General features: G+C 45.5%; 1 protein-coding gene across 2 annotated transcripts in view; it reads right to left on the bottom strand.

The window, feature by feature from the left end:
* Nucleotides 1-1,171: 1,171 nt before the first annotated feature.
* Nucleotides 1,172-16,291, bottom strand: part of SYNJ2 (synaptojanin 2) — a 62,619-nt gene continuing 47,499 nt past the window's right edge. For both annotated transcript variants that reach the window (XM_084515787.1, XM_084515788.1), the window contains exons 18-27: nucleotides 15,768-15,885; nucleotides 13,755-13,973; nucleotides 12,510-12,588; nucleotides 11,125-11,293; nucleotides 10,619-10,771; nucleotides 7,891-8,025; nucleotides 6,685-6,797; nucleotides 5,825-5,933; nucleotides 4,267-4,469; nucleotides 1,172-2,331 (exon numbers count right to left, since the gene is read on the bottom strand). In XM_084515787.1, coding sequence (XP_084371913.1) covers nucleotides 1,537-2,331; nucleotides 4,267-4,469; nucleotides 5,825-5,933; nucleotides 6,685-6,797; nucleotides 7,891-8,025; nucleotides 10,619-10,771; nucleotides 11,125-11,293; nucleotides 12,510-12,588; nucleotides 13,755-13,973; nucleotides 15,768-15,885 — 2,093 coding nt within the window. In that variant the 3' untranslated portion in view covers nucleotides 1,172-1,536. The remainder of the gene's footprint in view (nucleotides 2,332-4,266; nucleotides 4,470-5,824; nucleotides 5,934-6,684; nucleotides 6,798-7,890; nucleotides 8,026-10,618; nucleotides 10,772-11,124; nucleotides 11,294-12,509; nucleotides 12,589-13,754; nucleotides 13,974-15,767; nucleotides 15,886-16,291) is intronic.

Raw genomic sequence — 16,291 nt, 5'->3', positions numbered from 1 at the left:
GGGCAGATATTTTCCTTAGTCAAAGAGAGTAATGAAGTAGATTTTATTTGACTTGTGTAAATCCACTTTAATTGGCTTTCCTGCTAACGCTTTCATTACCATGTAAATTGGCTGTCCTCAAGCTGCTAATTATCTTTGCAGAAGATGCTGGCCGTGGTCATATAAGGTACTCTTTCTTTTTTATTGCTCTTAGTGTTTCATACTGAACTGTGTCCATAAATAATCGCTATGTTTTAAGGGGAGGATGAGGAGGGTAAGGGGCTGTGTCGTGTTGTATGGAGCTGACTGTCCTGTCGCTTCGTGATTCACCAGCTGGCTGCTGTGCTGAATGGGCACGTCTGTAAGGAGCTTAGCTCTGGGTTTTATCGGTGTTGGGGAGCGAGAGAGCAGAGGACGGCAGGTGTTCAGAGGCAGCATCCTCTCTTACAGGATGCCGTGTGTTCAAAATTTGGTCACGGCAGTGAGATAGCGCGGTATTAATAGTAGGGAAGTGGCTGAATCCCAGTTTCCAAGCAACTGAGAGCAAGTCATATAATTTTCCTGCAGGGAAGAAAAAAGCTCAGAACTTTCTTTTAATACAGCTTTTCTGCAGAAAACCTGAAAACAAGAGGTTTTGTTTTGTTTTGTTGTTTTTTTTTTTTTTTTTTTTTTTTAGCCATACCTACTGCTTTAAAACATTCTCCTTAGGCAAAGCATCAAGATCTTTTATTATTAAATTAACAAATCACCACAAGACGTTGCAATCATTTCTCACTGCCTGTTTCAAACAAACGGCCCCTCTGCTCTCCAGCTGTACTGCACAGGCGAGGTAAGAGCCTGCACAGCTCCAGCAGCTGACAGACAATTTAGCACCGGGGGTGTCCTTACCAAAACCTCGAGAAAAGCTGCTGAGGTTCATGCAGCAGGTGGCAGATTCTTCCCAGGTACAGAATGAACAGGCTGCAGGGCTGATGTCTGGGCAACGGCGCTCGTAGTTCTGCTTCGCATGCTCACAGCACACACCTCCTGTTTCCAACACAGGACTGAGTGAGCAAGGTCTGCAGTTATCACCAGGACGACAACGCCTAAGCCTTTCCCAGTGGAAACTTAGCGGGGTTACTGCTCTAAGTTCTGCTGCTGCGCATTCCCCCTAGGGACGTTTGTTCCAGAATAACTGTAGCGGTCTAGCTAGTCAAGATAAGGGTGCTTTATTTTAGGTGACAGCAATAGGTTAATATATATTTTACAGGAAAATGTTTTTCTTAATATCTTTTTTTTTCCATATATCATTACATGTTCTAACATACAACTCGTAGCTGAAATAAAACACCTTAAGATGGATTAATAAAGAGAAATAACTTGGAATAAAGAACTTCTCAAACAAACTGTAGGTGACGTTAGGCTGCTCTGTACACTTCCCTCCAGGGGCAGTACCTTTGTCTTTAAACACGGCAATGAAATGTAGCACGGACAGATGGCATTTCCTTAATGGAGCTTTGTGCAAAAGGTTTTTATTTTGCATCATAATTACGGGGATTAACATTAAGGGGACAAACTTTACAATTCTAAATTATTATTTGTGTTCACCAAGGCATTTTTGTTTTGCTCTGAGCTGAGCAGTTTGTCGAACCCTTCTGACGGCGCACCACTGTCTTCGTCATCGCTGAACGTAACCCAGTGGCTGAAATCTTTTGAGCCGGGGAGTTTTAAGTTCTCTGGAGTTTGTGCTGAAGAAGTCGTTGATGCTGCCTGTAGGGAAAGGTGGCAGGAAGAGTCCAGGTCCAAAAGACCGATGTTCTTTGCAAGGGAGCTGCTATCTGCGAGCTGTGCATGCTGGCCTGGCAGAGGAGGAGGACCCTGAAGGTTCGCGATCCGTTCAGTATTTGGTGCCAGCTGTTTTGTTGTGGTGATTTCTGGGCTGGCAGAGAACGTAGGGGCTAGGAGGGCGGACTGCGAGGGAGCAGCGTGGAGGATGGCGGAGTCCTGAGGCTGGGGGCAGAGCCCAGGGTTGTTGTTGTTGGAGTTGAACATCAGCCCTCGCAGGAGCGGGTTGTCGCTGCTCTGCAGAACTTGCAGGTGCAGAGCTGCAGGAGCCGACTTCTTTCTTCGCGGTGGCACCTTCGGGACAAAGGCTGTGCCCTGCGGAGGCAGTGCGCTGGCCTCGGCCGTGCTTGGCGAAGGGAGCTGCTTTTCGCTGCTCTCCTGAGGCTTCCCAGGCTGTGCTGTTCTGGGCTTGGGGACTGGAGTAATCTTGGTCGGACTGAGAATAGCTGCGGCTTCGAGACAGGGCTCTGTCGAGCCAAAAGGGTTCTGTGCTGCCTGGTGGTCACACTGCTCGGCTGTAGACGTGGCCTGAGGGGGGAGAAAGGAACCAGAAGTTTGAGAACAAAAATGGTACCTTGAACTGTGAGTCACTCGGAGCACAAGTTTTATTTATGGCGTTACCGAGAAAAGCTGACAGTTCTGGAAGAAAAAAAGCAGTACAAAGAGGAGGCTTGGCAGCACGATTTGAAACTCTACCTGCTTAGCTCTGCCTCAGCCATCGTGCCTTGGACCAGTGTTCATGCACAGAGTGCTGTGTGAGGACAAGGATCCTACAGCCTGTTCGCTCCCTGTATGAAAAATCTCTCTGTGACCATCTCCCTTTCATGTCAGGATTTAGCTCCAGGCCAAACTGACACAGTTCTGAGGAGTTATTTGTTACATCTCCCTGCTGACTCATATTATTTAAGCAAGAATGCATGGGGGGGGGGCTATATTAACGGGGGCTCATCAGCTCGTGTCATGCCACAGCCCCTGTCATTTCTGTCTGCAATAACACATGCTTTTGAGTGCGTGGCTGTTTGAACGATAGAAATAGAGGTGGGCTGGATAGACGTATTCACGTACAGGATGCGGATGGAGGAACTTGTAAGCCTGATACCAGAGTCAAACTGAAATAGAGAAATTCCTGCAAGAGATTTCATGTAACTAACACCAAGGTAGCACTCTGCAGGAGTGCCCTGGGAGTGGGGACAAGATAAATAGAAAACAACTGGATCACTCCTTCGTATTGAATGATTAAGGAAAAAGCACACACTGGTGTCTGTTTTTTCTTTTTGATTTTGCTCAGTGGAGATGGCACAAACTCCATTACAGAGGGGTGAATGCCTTGGCAAAGGAAGGTAAGGCAGGATTCCTACCAACCTGGAACAAAGCTTGCTGAGGTTCTGTCAAAGGCAGGATCTGAAAGGTTATACATTTGTGCTGCTCTGGTACTTAAATGGCTTTCACTATTAAACAATCATTTCAGCAGCCCTAGGAGGTGAAGAAATACAGCCACTGTAGAGACCTGACAGATTAAAAACCCACGCCTACGGGTGAGTATTTTTAAGAACTTCAGCTCTTGAGTAGTGAAATGCTGAATCCCATTATAAGGCATGTGAGAAAAGTTGGATGTCTCTGAGCAGGACGCAGAACTGGCTATGGATCAGGAAGCTGCCACGATACCGAGCAGAACACTCGTGATTAAAAGCGAACACTGATAAAGAAGAGATGAGTCTTAAATCCTGCACATCAGCTGCCTCTCACTATTTGGGATCCATGGCAGAGCTCTATCCTGCAGATGTATACCCCTGCTCTCCCTGTTAGTAAGGCAGCTAGGCTCGGTGCTTGAATTTAATGCTCAGCCAAAGAGTGCTGGGATTGAAAAAAAATCAGAGATTTCTAAGCAGTTTTGTCTCTGACTTGAACTGCAGTCTTTAGATAGCAGAAATAACTCAAAAAGAAAAAATAGAACTGTTGAGATTGACTGAAACACTAATTCTTTGTATAGCAAGGAAGTCTTTCTTCCCAATTTTACTGAAACAACTAGATACGTGTGCTGTGAAGATGGTTCTGATGCTTCATAATCAGAGTAAAAACACGGGAAGAGAAAAAGCATTCTGGGAGATGGCTCCCAAATGAGATGATGGCCATTTTTGGTGCATTGGCCTAGAAGTAACTTGTCTGACAGATCTGGTGGCCTTCCACAATAGGGTTACGGCATTGGTGGACAGAGGAAGAGCACCTGACATCAGATTGGATGGGTGCAAAGCATTTGATGCTGTCCCACATGATGTTTGTCTTTAAAGGGGAGAGACAGGGACTTGCCCTCAAAGGCTGCAGTGCACAAAACCATTTCAGTGCCCGTTGACTAAGCACTGGGTACACCTTATATAACAGGGTTCCTAAAAACTTTAACAGCCCACCCCTTTTGCCATCTTTGCCCTGTGTAACGAAGGCTGGATGCCTTTGGCTGCAACTCACGTTTTCCATCCTGACTGCAGTCCTTTGCAGCGGGGCTGGCTTCTTTGTGGTTGGAACTTTGGGTGGCGGGCGGTGGGGCACAAGCGCCGGTCCTGCCTGCGCCCCTGGAAAGGACGGTGATTTTGTGATGCTGGGGAGAGGCTCGGCTTTGGTCAACATTTGGTTTCTAGCTGGAGCAGGCTTCGGCACATCTTCCTGTAATCCTGAAAAGCAAAACCAGTTACTGGCTTGGCCTGATCAGAAACGTAGCATCAAGATGATTTCTTTCAAAATCGTGTTTTCCAAAATGTGCATGCCTGAAGGGAGCAGTGCTCAGGAAGGGAATGTAGGGTTTAGAAATAACTGGACCTTGGTGAGCCTGGCTCTAGAATGTTTACATTTGTGAAGAGCAGTTAAGGAAAACCTTCCTTGTTGGAAACGCTTGATGCCAGCACAGCAGCGCTGTGTCACCATTTGGCCAAGCGGATAAACCCTGCCTGGGGGTGCTGCCCTACTGGGCTCAAGGCCTGAGCCTCCTTTTGCCCGGGTTTCCTGATCTGGATCAAAGAGATAACAGCACTGAGCACCTCTTGGAGGTCACTTGGTGGAGAACTGTGAATGCTGCCTGGTGGTAGGGCACAGGCAATTGAAAGTGACGCTGACCAGGTGAGGTTCCTTACACAAGCTGAGTGAAACCCTTCACGTGAATTTCAGACTTAACAGGGAGTATCTCTGACTTCAGAGATAAAGGCACGGCGCTCTCTGAGGAACAAACATCAAAATGCCTTAAAGATATTTCTAATTAAATTTCTAATTAAATGGGATTGTTCCAGGCTGCATTAGCTGTATGTACGAACAAAAAGGGACAATTTTTCCTTGTAAACAGAGAGCCTTGCAAGCTCACATAGCAACCTCCTGCATTCTTTCTTTTATATGCATCAGCAAAAACAAGGCTACTTCCAGCCCTGGAGGGTGTGCTCACAGGGCTGGAGCTTCAGAAACGAAGCTCTACCTCGTTTCCTGTTCTAATTTGCCCTTTTATCTCCAGGGCATTGGTACCGATCCTAATACATGAAGTAGCCTTTCCGCAGATACTCAAGCTAAAAGTGGCACAAGCTTTTCTCTAGGTAACAATTCTGATTCCTGTTCAGCTATGAGCAGAACCCAGGTTATTTCCCCCACAGCTGTACCTGCTCTGTAAATTCTACTCGGAATAGTGAGCATGCAATAAATGGAGCAGCAAATATCTCTTATGCAACTCGCAGGTAACACGAGCAGCCGAGGAAGATCCCACCTTTATCTTTCAGTTTTTCAGACTGGATCTGGACATAAATAACCCAACTGCTCCTAGTAACAGGTTCTACAAGAAAATACACAACTCATCTAGGAAAAAAAAAGGCTAGCGTTATCAAACCTGACAGATAACACTGAGCACAATCTTGCAAGAACGTGTGTGTCAGTGTTCAGCTGAGCTGCTGAACAGAAATAAACGCATCTGGGCTATGACGGGAAAGATAAACACACCTACAGACTTCTTTATTTAAAGAGTTTTGGAAGTCCGTTACGAAGCTGTACTCACCTCCTTTAGCCTCCATAAGACATCTAATAGCTTCTTCTGCTTCCTCTGCTGTGGTGGTTTTGATCTGCTTGACGTTGTAAGGTTTGCTTATCCCAGTCCGGACTTTAGGCTTTAAAAATAAAAAAAAAAAAAAAAAGAATGAGTCATCTGGAGAGAACTGTTCTTTCTGGTACACCTGTAACCTTACGGCTAAGCTCACACACCTGTAAAGTTCTGGTTTTGCCTGTGGCTATTTAACAATCTATGAATACTACGGAAATGTTGGGTTGTCTTTTGGCAGGTATTAGGTCTTGGTTATCTGCTGAGGAGAGACGTATCCATGTGGCTTATGGCCACAGCTGGCCGCTCAGCCATCCCTTGCTCAGCGTGTAAGGGTTTCCACCTAAGAAGAGAGGAGGGGGCAGCTGCTTCCACATTCAGGTCCTGGTTTCCCTGCTGAGCAGGCTGGCAGCCTTACTGATGATGGGGAACCTTTCCCACATGCTAGGCACTCGTGTAGCCCATCCAAAAGAGGTAAGAAAAGACTTAAAGCACATTATCACGGTGCTCTAAATGCAAGTTAGCATCTGTCAGAAAGCAACACCTAAGATAAACCAAGAGTGCCCTGGTTGTGCGCCGTTTTCTCTCCCCCTTTTTGGCCTTTCTAATTCTTGTCAGCTTAATACATTCTTTCTGGGGTGCAGCAGGTCCTGCAGTCTGGTCTGACAGCACAACACATTCCTCTTGGCTTTTCTAACTCGGGCAAGTGATCAACTTCCTTCCCTGTACGATGACAGGCGCATCGTGTGGGCGATGCTCGGTGCCTGTGTGGATGGGGAGGTGGGGATGGTGCCACGTGGCCGCAGAGGGGCAGGGCTCACCGGCTGCTGCGGGGCTCCAGGCAGCAGCTTCGCCGTTGCCAAGATGGAGCAGGTGGCGTGGCTTCCTGAGGAGAGGGAGCCATCCGAGGAGGACTTCTTGCCTGATGATCCAGCTGAAAGAGGAACAAAAACGGCCTGTGAGATTCAGCAGCTGGCACAACGTCGTACCTGCTATGGTGCAAACCCCATGCTCTTTGAAGGGGTTTTTGGGAAATGAAGGAGATGCTGTCAGCCTCCTGCTCCTCCAGGCAACGGGCACATTTAGGCAAGACCTTCCTGAGGGACACCAGGGACCTTGAGTCCCTCTGGCTTGGTGCCAAGAGCAAAACACTTTGATCTAGGAGGAGTCATGGGCTGAAACTGCTACTGGTTTAGTCTCAGGTGAAAAAATAAAGTGATGAAATCTTGAACTGTCTCAGGAGGCAATTTCCTAGTTAGCTTTGCTTTTGTTTAACAATTTGGGTACCTCAGCTGGGCATTAACGCTGCCTTCCAGGCACAGAAGTACTGATACCAGCGAGACTGACAGAACTTTTAAATTAAGACTGGAAAATATGTAAAGAAGAGAGGCTTTGGGGATGAAAAAAAAAGGCAGTGCATAGCTTGTGTCATGCAGAAGGCCAATATGATCATGCTGATCTAGCAACCATCACTCATCCAGATGCATCCATAAAAACAGGAGCCATAAGCACTGATGGCCCCTCAGGTGAGCAGAGCTTGGGTAAACAGCACCACTCTCCTCCTGCCTCACTGAACACAACAACCAGCAGGAACTGCTTGCTGAGCAGAAAAGGACAGATGCTTGTGCAGAACAAGAATTTTGTCAAAGCTTTTAGAAAGAAGATTACAATTAAGTCAGAAACAAAAGAACTATAAGAAAACACAACTTTTGAAGCCAGCAGGGATAAATAGTGGTACTTTGTTTATTGTGGCAAAGTGGTTGGTCAGCTGGCTGAGTGATGAGTTAGAAAGGGCACTCCATCCTCACTAAAGGCACAAGGGCCTTTCTTTGTGGAGCATCTGTTGTCCTGAGGACAGCCTTTCCCCCAGTGCTAGCTGCAGCCATAGTCGGACTGAAACAGACTGGGAAGCGAGTGTATGGACAGCCTGACTTTTCAGAACAACTTTACTTGCTTTGTCACCCCGCAATGGCAGGCAAAAACCTGTTCGGTTGGGGAAATCACCCTGTTAAGAAAGTGGCACTCACCAGGAGGAGGCGGCCTCTGTGGCGGCTGGAGCGGCCGAGGCCGGTTGGGAACGGAGAGGGACCTGCTGGGAGAGCGGTGGTGGCGCTCCCCGCCTCGCTCCAGCTCCTGCTTCAGGTCAGCCAGGGCTGTGTCGTCTGGGGAAATCACAGAAAAGGTCTATCAGATACTCGACAGAGGAAAGGCACCAAATCGGGGAGGCTCCTTTCGTACTGTTTTGCTCCCCCGAATGTCTCCCACTCCAAGAAACATCTACCCTGTTGTCAAATGTTTACTTCTCTTTCTCCTTTTCCAACATTTATCAGCATTGCCACTGACAAAAAGGCTGCCTGCGTTTGATTTCAGGGTTACTGGTCACCTCGTTACACTGGCAGCTTTTCAGAGGTGGATTTCAGCAACTGGTAGCAGTCAAACTGTGACGTGCAGCCACGAGAAGGCTCCTCACGCTCAGTTCCCTGCTCCTCCTTCCTGAACACTGAGGTTCCCTCTGAAGATCAGGCAGCTTTCCTTGCTCAGAACTGTTTTCATGCTGGAGAAAATCCTGTCAGAATCGCTCACTCATCACATCTCTGCTTCCCAGCACTGTTTCATAACAGGAACACCTGCCTCAACGTGACAGCCCTTGATTGCACCTTCACTGATCAGACTACTGCCTTGTCATCCCACCTAAGCCCCTCTGACAGCTGGAGAGGAGAGGAGCAGGGATTGCTTGTTCTCTCAGTCGGCTGCACTGAGGGCTCTCTCACCTCCCTTCCCTGCCCAGCCATGCAGATACGGTCCCTAGGGCCATAAAGCCATAAATCCACTGGGTTTCGTTTTGTCCCTGCGGTTTGGAGAGGATGGGGAAGGAGCTGAGAAGCAGCAGTTCCTCACGCTTTAGGCATTTGTACAAAAATTCCCGTTTTTCAAAAAGCCGTGCTCTGCAGGGAGTGCTGAGCTGCCTCACGGCTTCCTGCTCCCACTCAGCACCGGCTGGCAGCCGCAGAGACGCAGCCTGTGACCTGCCCAGCCTGCCCCCCTCTTCCCCCTGCATTTTCTGGACTTCTAAGCAGCAGATACGGCCTCACCAGTAGGATCCAGGGAGTCATGCAGACACCCAAAGGCACAGCTTGAAATTCTGGCAGTAACACTGAGCAGAAGACAAAAACGTCAGCCATCGCCATTCGATCCCCCCCCCTTAAAAGACTGCTGCTTTTTGGCAGTGGCTCCCGGGAACATCAGTTTTGTGAGGCCATTCTCTGACCTCTGAAACACACACACACACACACGCACACACACCCCGCTGTGCTCCTGTCCTCGGCTTCCATCTGTGTCTAACACCAGCTCTACAATCACCATACCTTTGATTACAAGACACTCGGGTAGAACTGGAAGCTTTATGGAGGCACCTGAAATTGCAGAGACTTCCAAGATGGACTGAGTGTATCATATTTTGACTTGTGGGAGATCGTGACCCCAACCTTGACCTCCTTCAAACCGTACTTTACAGCCTCTATTTACTTTTTGATATCTTTGGTGGAGAAGAGTTAGCGTGGGTGAAAAGAATCACTGCAGGGCTCTGTGGCGTAATGAATCATCACAGAGCAGGCCAGAGGTGCTTGAAGGGCAACTCATCCTGTAACACGAAGTGATTGTTTGTGCTGTATTTGATAACAACAGATCACTCCTTGGCTCGGGGCTATGTTTCTGGGTCTGTTCCCTCCTTGCACGAAGCACGTGACTGAAGGTGGGCAGGAGAGCTGTACATCACCGGGACGGCTTGGGACATCTGTCGGTGTCAACTGAGCAGTTTTATTTAATCTTTGTGAACTCTGCTTCTGACTCACCCTTTGAAGGTATGAAAGTTTGCAGGTTAATGCCATAAAGCTCGCTTCTGTGAGAGTGCAGAAGGACAGCTCCTGAATCACTGGGGAAGTGTTGAATGTGTGATCCATCTTGTCTGTGCTTGGCCGGTAGAGCATGTCCTGATCGCACCCCAGCGTAATGAAACTGCTGCTGTGGCTAGTTCCTGCTGCAGTTTGTATCAGTGTTCTCTTCAGAGCATTAACTTCCCTTTACCATGGAATTTCGTAGTAATATGCAAACAAGCCAGGTGACCAGATAAAAAGGGCAACACATTTGCAAAGCACCAGAAGAATGAATATACCTGCAGCGTGAACCTTGACTTCTTCAGAAATAAAAACAGAAGCAAAGGAGTAATTTTAGGCTTCTTTTGAAGTCAGTTTGAACAAAACATCCTGGAGAGTCCAGCTTACTCCAGACTGCACTGCCACACATCTATTGCTTAAAGGGCAGAGCAAAGCCCATCACCAAATCAACAGCAATCCTTTCACTTGATTTTGCTTTGTCCCTCACCAATGAGAAAATAAAGTACGGATGATTTTGTATTTTGTACAGCCCTGGTGCTGTATAACAGCACCAAATGGATAAAAAGACTTATTTTCTCATGACTCTAAAAGGAAACCAGCATTCCTTAGCACTACTACTTTGCCCTGGGCTGAAGAGAAGAAGAATCTAAGCTTTTTTATTTGTATTGTTCTTGTTGCCTGAGGGCCTCAGTTACAGTCACACACTTGATAGGGGTTGAGCACTGTACAGACATGTATCAAAAAGATGATCATTATCTTTGAAGGACCTACAGTCGAAATATAAACGAACAGGGGAATACAGACAAGAGGAGAACAAACAACAAGCATTCAGGTCTTACTTTAAGGAATGTACATAATTTACCTTTGTACAGCTGTGGGTTTTGTCCAGATTTGCTTGAAAAAGCTGCGGATGCAAAGTGTCCAGGGCCATCAGGCAAATCTTCTGCTGAGTCTGCTTCTAACTGTTGACACAAAGCATCATCTAAATAATCATCTTCATCCTCCACTATATCACCTGAATTAAAACATAAAATCCACAGATTCAATGAGCAAATGCATTCTCCATCTCTCCCTATTATCAACGAATTAATTTAATATACAGGTTGGGCAGGCTTTTTTCGTAACCTGCACTTCACTACATTTTGTTTCTACACAGACAACTGTACCACACGTAGGATTTGCTAATATAGTTTATAACACTAAGCTGTTAGGACAATCCTAAGCATGGTTTTCATTACAATCTTCTTTTTAAGAAGTGTGGTTTTATTGCAAATGAAGATCCTGATTGCACTCCTACTGTACCTGCTCTGTGCAATCAAAGTCACCAAAGCAATTTCTCACAGCTCAGCTTAGGAACCTGCTTCTCACCTTCTGAGTCATAGTCCAAACTTGAGAAGTCAAAATTTTCTTCCAGAAGACAGGAGTTTGCAGTGGGGGACATGGGGACAATGCTTTCCCGTTTTCGAGCAATTTCCTCCTGAAGTCCCTTTAGCCAGTCCTTGGTCTTGGGTCGGATCTTCACTGTTCTGCCTCTGACCTAAAACAGACAAAATTGTTTCCCCTTTTCCAAGCAATTTCACAAAATAAGTACACCTGAACAAAATAAGCAAGTGCTGACAAACTGATATAACTAAAGCTCCATCTCAGAAGATAAGCGAAAAGGAAGCACACTTCCTACCCCTATAACCAAGTTTTCAGACTGTAATAACAATATTCTTGAAAGAAAATTAGCTTCAAAACTCAAAAGCCGTGCTGCTGCATTAGGGAATTACTTGAGAAATAGGTGAAACATCAGCTATCATCAAAATGATACTGTGATAGTAATAATGGTGTGGGAGGCTTCCATTTCTGAGTCGGTAGCTTTGAAACGCACAGAAACTTGCTGCCTGCTCCAATCTGTAAGGAGAGACTCTCCTCAGAAATCCCAGGTACGATGGTTTGTGCATATGTAAAGTGTATTATTGAACAGATTAAGATTGTAGCATCTTATATCTGTTGCTTCACGACATTTTGGGGTAAGGTGTATCCAAAACAGCAGCTTTGGCAGCCACATTCATTTGGAAAGTTCCTGTCTCAGGTTCTGAGTCTCTTGACACGTTGTACACTTACAACTGTGTTTGATTCTGTGCTATAGATTAACTGATTAAATGGGCCCAATTCAAAGATGAAACTCCAAATGTGAAAGAAGAACAAAGGGTTAAATCCATTACTTCAGTGTTAAGTTTACAGCGCGGCCCCACACACAGGCAGCATGAATGAGGGGGCTGATGAATTGTAGTGTCTGTGTGGGAAGGAAGAGCAGGGACCGACAAGGTAAACGCTTACAGCTAGTGCTGAGTTTACCGTGGAGGGCAATGAATCACCTCGTTCCAGCCTGGGAGAAGTTTATTTCGTACACTTAAGAGAAACAAAAATCTCTGAACAATAATCGTGAGGATGCTTTGGCAACAGTATCGAGTCACATAACCTCTAGAGAACTGCTTCAAGTGCCAAAACAACAACCAAGTCCATGTATTTTGCAGTGTTATCACAGCCCAGTTCCTAAGCACTGCTTGCGAGCTCCAAGAAAAGTCATTTCCTGCCCTCCTGAAATAAATATTTCATTAAAAGCCTCAGCAGCTGCGAAAGCTAAGGACTTTGTAAGCACTGTGCTTCTTTAAAATAACGTCACTTGATTTAGCTAGAAACTATCTCATTCTAGGTAACCACTTCTGCGAAATCTGGTAGGAAATTACGATTTGAGGTGGTCTTACCTTGACACCATCTATATCCATAACACGAAGCGCTGACTGGCTGTCCTCAAACGTCACCAGCATTTGACCTCCACTGATCCTAGTAAAAAAAAGGCAGAGGAGAGAAAACAGCACATTTCACTTCACAAGTGAATAAAAAGCCTTAAATGCAACCACAGTACAGTGATTTCTTTAGTTTTCACTGTGTTTTACTCACAATTTTTCAAGGAGGAGCAAGTGACCTGTGAATTCCAGCTGAGCTCTTCCTCTTCCCCCACCCTCTCCTGTGTGACCCCAGCATCACGCCCTTTACCAGGTTGTCCCTGAAGCAGCAGTGCTAACACCTCAGCAGATATTGGTAGGATATCTAGGCTGCTAACCATACTCCTTCTGTACTACCTTCCTTGGCTCTGCATCTCTCACTTTAGAGAGCATGCAGTGTCCCCAAGGATTAGTATCCCATCAAACTGTCAAGCAATTTAAAACAAAAACAGAAACCAAAGAATCTGCTTTTCTTGCTCCGTTCCTTCACAAGCAAGTGGTGCTGCTGTTCCTGTGAGGCTGCTTTTGGACCCTCAACTTATATTTAGTAGTTCATAATACCTGATGGTCATCATTCTTCTCTATCAATAAGTGGGTCAAATAAAACAAAACGATTTCCTGGTCTTGTTTTCTAGTTTACCTTTCAGATCTTGTCCAGCTTTGCCTGTGTATCTCAAAAATAAAAGTCCCATAACTATGCTGGAGACCTGTACTGAATCAACCAGAATGAAACTAAACTGCTCTGCGGTGTTCTGCAGGATGAGGCATCCTCCATACTCTTCAAAAACAACCCAAAAGAAGCAAAACAACCCCCAGAAGAAATGAGAGCCAGCCAGGAAATCCGAGTGAGTGTGAAAGAGCACTGGAAGGCAGCAGACCTCCTCAAGGGAAGTGAAGCAAGGCCAGCAGAAGCAGTGCCCGTAAATGAGGCCTGAGTCTAAAGGTGATGACTCACATCAAAGCCTCTGCTTTGCGGTGCTATACTGAATAAAGTTCTCTTCCATTCAGACAGGACTGCTGGTAGACCCTTTCTTTAACAGGCTGACGAGAGGTAAAAGATACTCAAAACATGTGTATTTAATTTCTAATGAAGAATTCAACACACAGTAAAGGAATTGCACATACTACTTTCTAATGCGAAATTAATTCTGTCGGGACAAAAAGGCAACTGCTGGTCTGTGTTTTTGAATGCTGATGATATACCATCTCAGATCCCACATTTACCTGACCAGAACAATAGTGCCATAATCCTCAAACATTTGCATGAGCTCTGTACGCAAATCCTCAGGAAAATCATTTTTCTCTTCCGGCGTTGGTGACAGCAGATTTACCACTACTGTGGCATCCAGCGGTCCCTGGAAAGATGACACTTCCTGGAAAACACTCTCACGAGCAGCTTGATTAACCTCCTGAACTTCCACTTCTACAATAGCTAACACAGGCCTACATGAAACAAAAGAAAAATGCTTATTTAAAATTAACATCACCCAATAGGAGATGCTTATATAACACTAAAACCAATGTTAAACAGTAGGACATGCAAAAATTTGGTTGTGTGAAGGACAAGCATTATATAGTTTAACTCTATGTATCTGTGCTCATTTTTAACTCCACAATGTCAAAGTTCATTACAAATATCTAATTAAGCCTGGTATACCTTAGAAGGAAGTGATTATTGTTTATCTTCTACACAGAAAGAGAGGCAGAACAAATTACTTAAGGTCTGACAGCAAGAAAGCACTGCAGCTGGCAATATGGCCCAGAAGTATGGAGTCTGATGGACTGTTTCATTTTTCCTGCAGCAAAAAACCATGCCTCGAGTACGATTAATTATATTCACCAGTCCTGCACAAGCTGAGTGTAACAGTAAGGACACACTACAGACAAATTCAAGTAACAATTGTCTGTAGCACTTCTGTGTAACTCCTAGACAAAAAATATCAGGATATTTTGCTCATTCTTATACAACTGTTTCCCAAAGCACCTGCCGAATAGGATGGCAATGCATTATTTTCTGCTAGACATGGCCACATAAAGTTATCTGTCTTCCAAAATCTAAGGACAAAATTCTTTATGTGTATAATGTGGGAGTAGGGTAGGGTAGAGTAGGGTAGGGTAGAGTAGACTGCCTGACCATTTCAGGGCTAACCAGAAGTAAAAGCAGATTATTGAGGGCATCGTCCAAATGCCTCTTGAGTACTGTCAGGAATGGGGCATCAACCACCTCGGTAGGAAGCCTGTTCCAGTGTTTGACAACCCTCACTGTAAAGAAATTGTCCCTTATATCTGGTCTGAACTCCTCTGGCTCAGCTTTACACCATTCATTATTAAAAAAAAAAAAAAAAAAAGGTATATAGGAAAGTTAGCTATTTCTACAAACACAGTGAATCACAATGCATTTCCATATGTCAAAGATGTAGCTAAGCCTTTTTCTTCCAGCACAAACCTTGGGAAAACAAACCTGCTGACTGTAATTAAAAAGCACTTTTTGCGGTCAAGTTTGCTGAGATAGAAAACCAATGTACAAGAGCTGTGTTTCACAGATTGCATCCTCAGGGTCCTATATAATGAGAGCAGCAGTTCCACCGTGCTTTGCCGAGCACAGCAATGTCAAAGCCTTGACACCGAGAAATTGATTGCGAGAGGCGTGTTCTTTCACTGCTGGAGGAACACAGAACAGCCCTCGCATGCGGGAGCGCCATGAGGAGCACAGAGCTGGTTACGGTGGGTCACCGAGCACTGCTGGGAGGAACAATATCGCAGGACTTCCAGAGGGCTAGAAGGGCCATGACAAAGATTATTCTGAACACTACGGCACTTGCAAGGTGTATTTATTTGAGAATTTGTTTCACAGAAGTGAAGCAGTAACAAGTTTACCAAAGAGGGGTCATTCATATCCCTAAAGAGAAGCTAATGAGATACGGACCAGCCAGAGGCACTGGTCTTTGTTTTCACCTCCTTCCGCAACCTCCATTTCTAAGGGAAGACCAGAAGCTTAACACTACTACTCTGTTGCTGCAACTTATCCAACCCTTGCTGAGATTAGAGCAGAAATAAATACAGAACCACGGATACTCTCCACCACGGTAAAAAACCCACCAAAAGAAAAGTCCAAGCAAACAGGACAGTGAACAGATAATAAGCATGTTAGAATCAGACTCCATCCCTCACTCTGAAGGTACGATTGGGTATGACACACTCCAGCCTTGGGCACTTATTATTTGCTTAGGGCTTTACCTGTGGTCAGAGGCTTGTAGCTCCGCTCTCCCGTAGTACATCAAGGCTCCAGGGGTCCACGTGTGCCTGACTTTGGTATCTGCGTTCAGATCACTGTCTAGAAGATTGATCTCTCCAGCTGTGCAGCACAAAACAGAATTTCAAACACACTTAAAGCTGTTTTTACTAACAGTGAAGAGATATTTTATTAGGAAGCACTTTGTATACCCTAGCAGTGGGAGGTATGTTTGTTGTTGTTGTGTTTTTGTTTTTTTTTTCCCCCTAGTTGTTCCAGCGTATGCCATTCAAAGAGCTTGTATCCCAAAAGATTTATAAGTTAGGAAACAGAAAGCAAAATACAGAAAGGACAAGGAGTATAAGATAGACAGGTGATCACTAGATTAAGACACTTGCAAAATGGTAATCTGAACGCCCCTCAGTCAATCACCTGCGCAATTGGGGTCATATTAGTATTTTTCCTCCTGGCCTCTTACTGAGCATGGAAACAGACACGGTATTTGTGAAACATGCTGCATACCTGAACA

This window comes from Aythya ferina, assembly GCF_964211825.1.
Source record: "Aythya ferina genome assembly, chromosome: 3".
In the NCBI taxonomy this organism is placed as follows: domain Eukaryota; kingdom Metazoa; phylum Chordata; class Aves; order Anseriformes; family Anatidae; genus Aythya; species Aythya ferina.
This window is presented reverse-complemented; position numbering and strand designations above follow the sequence as displayed.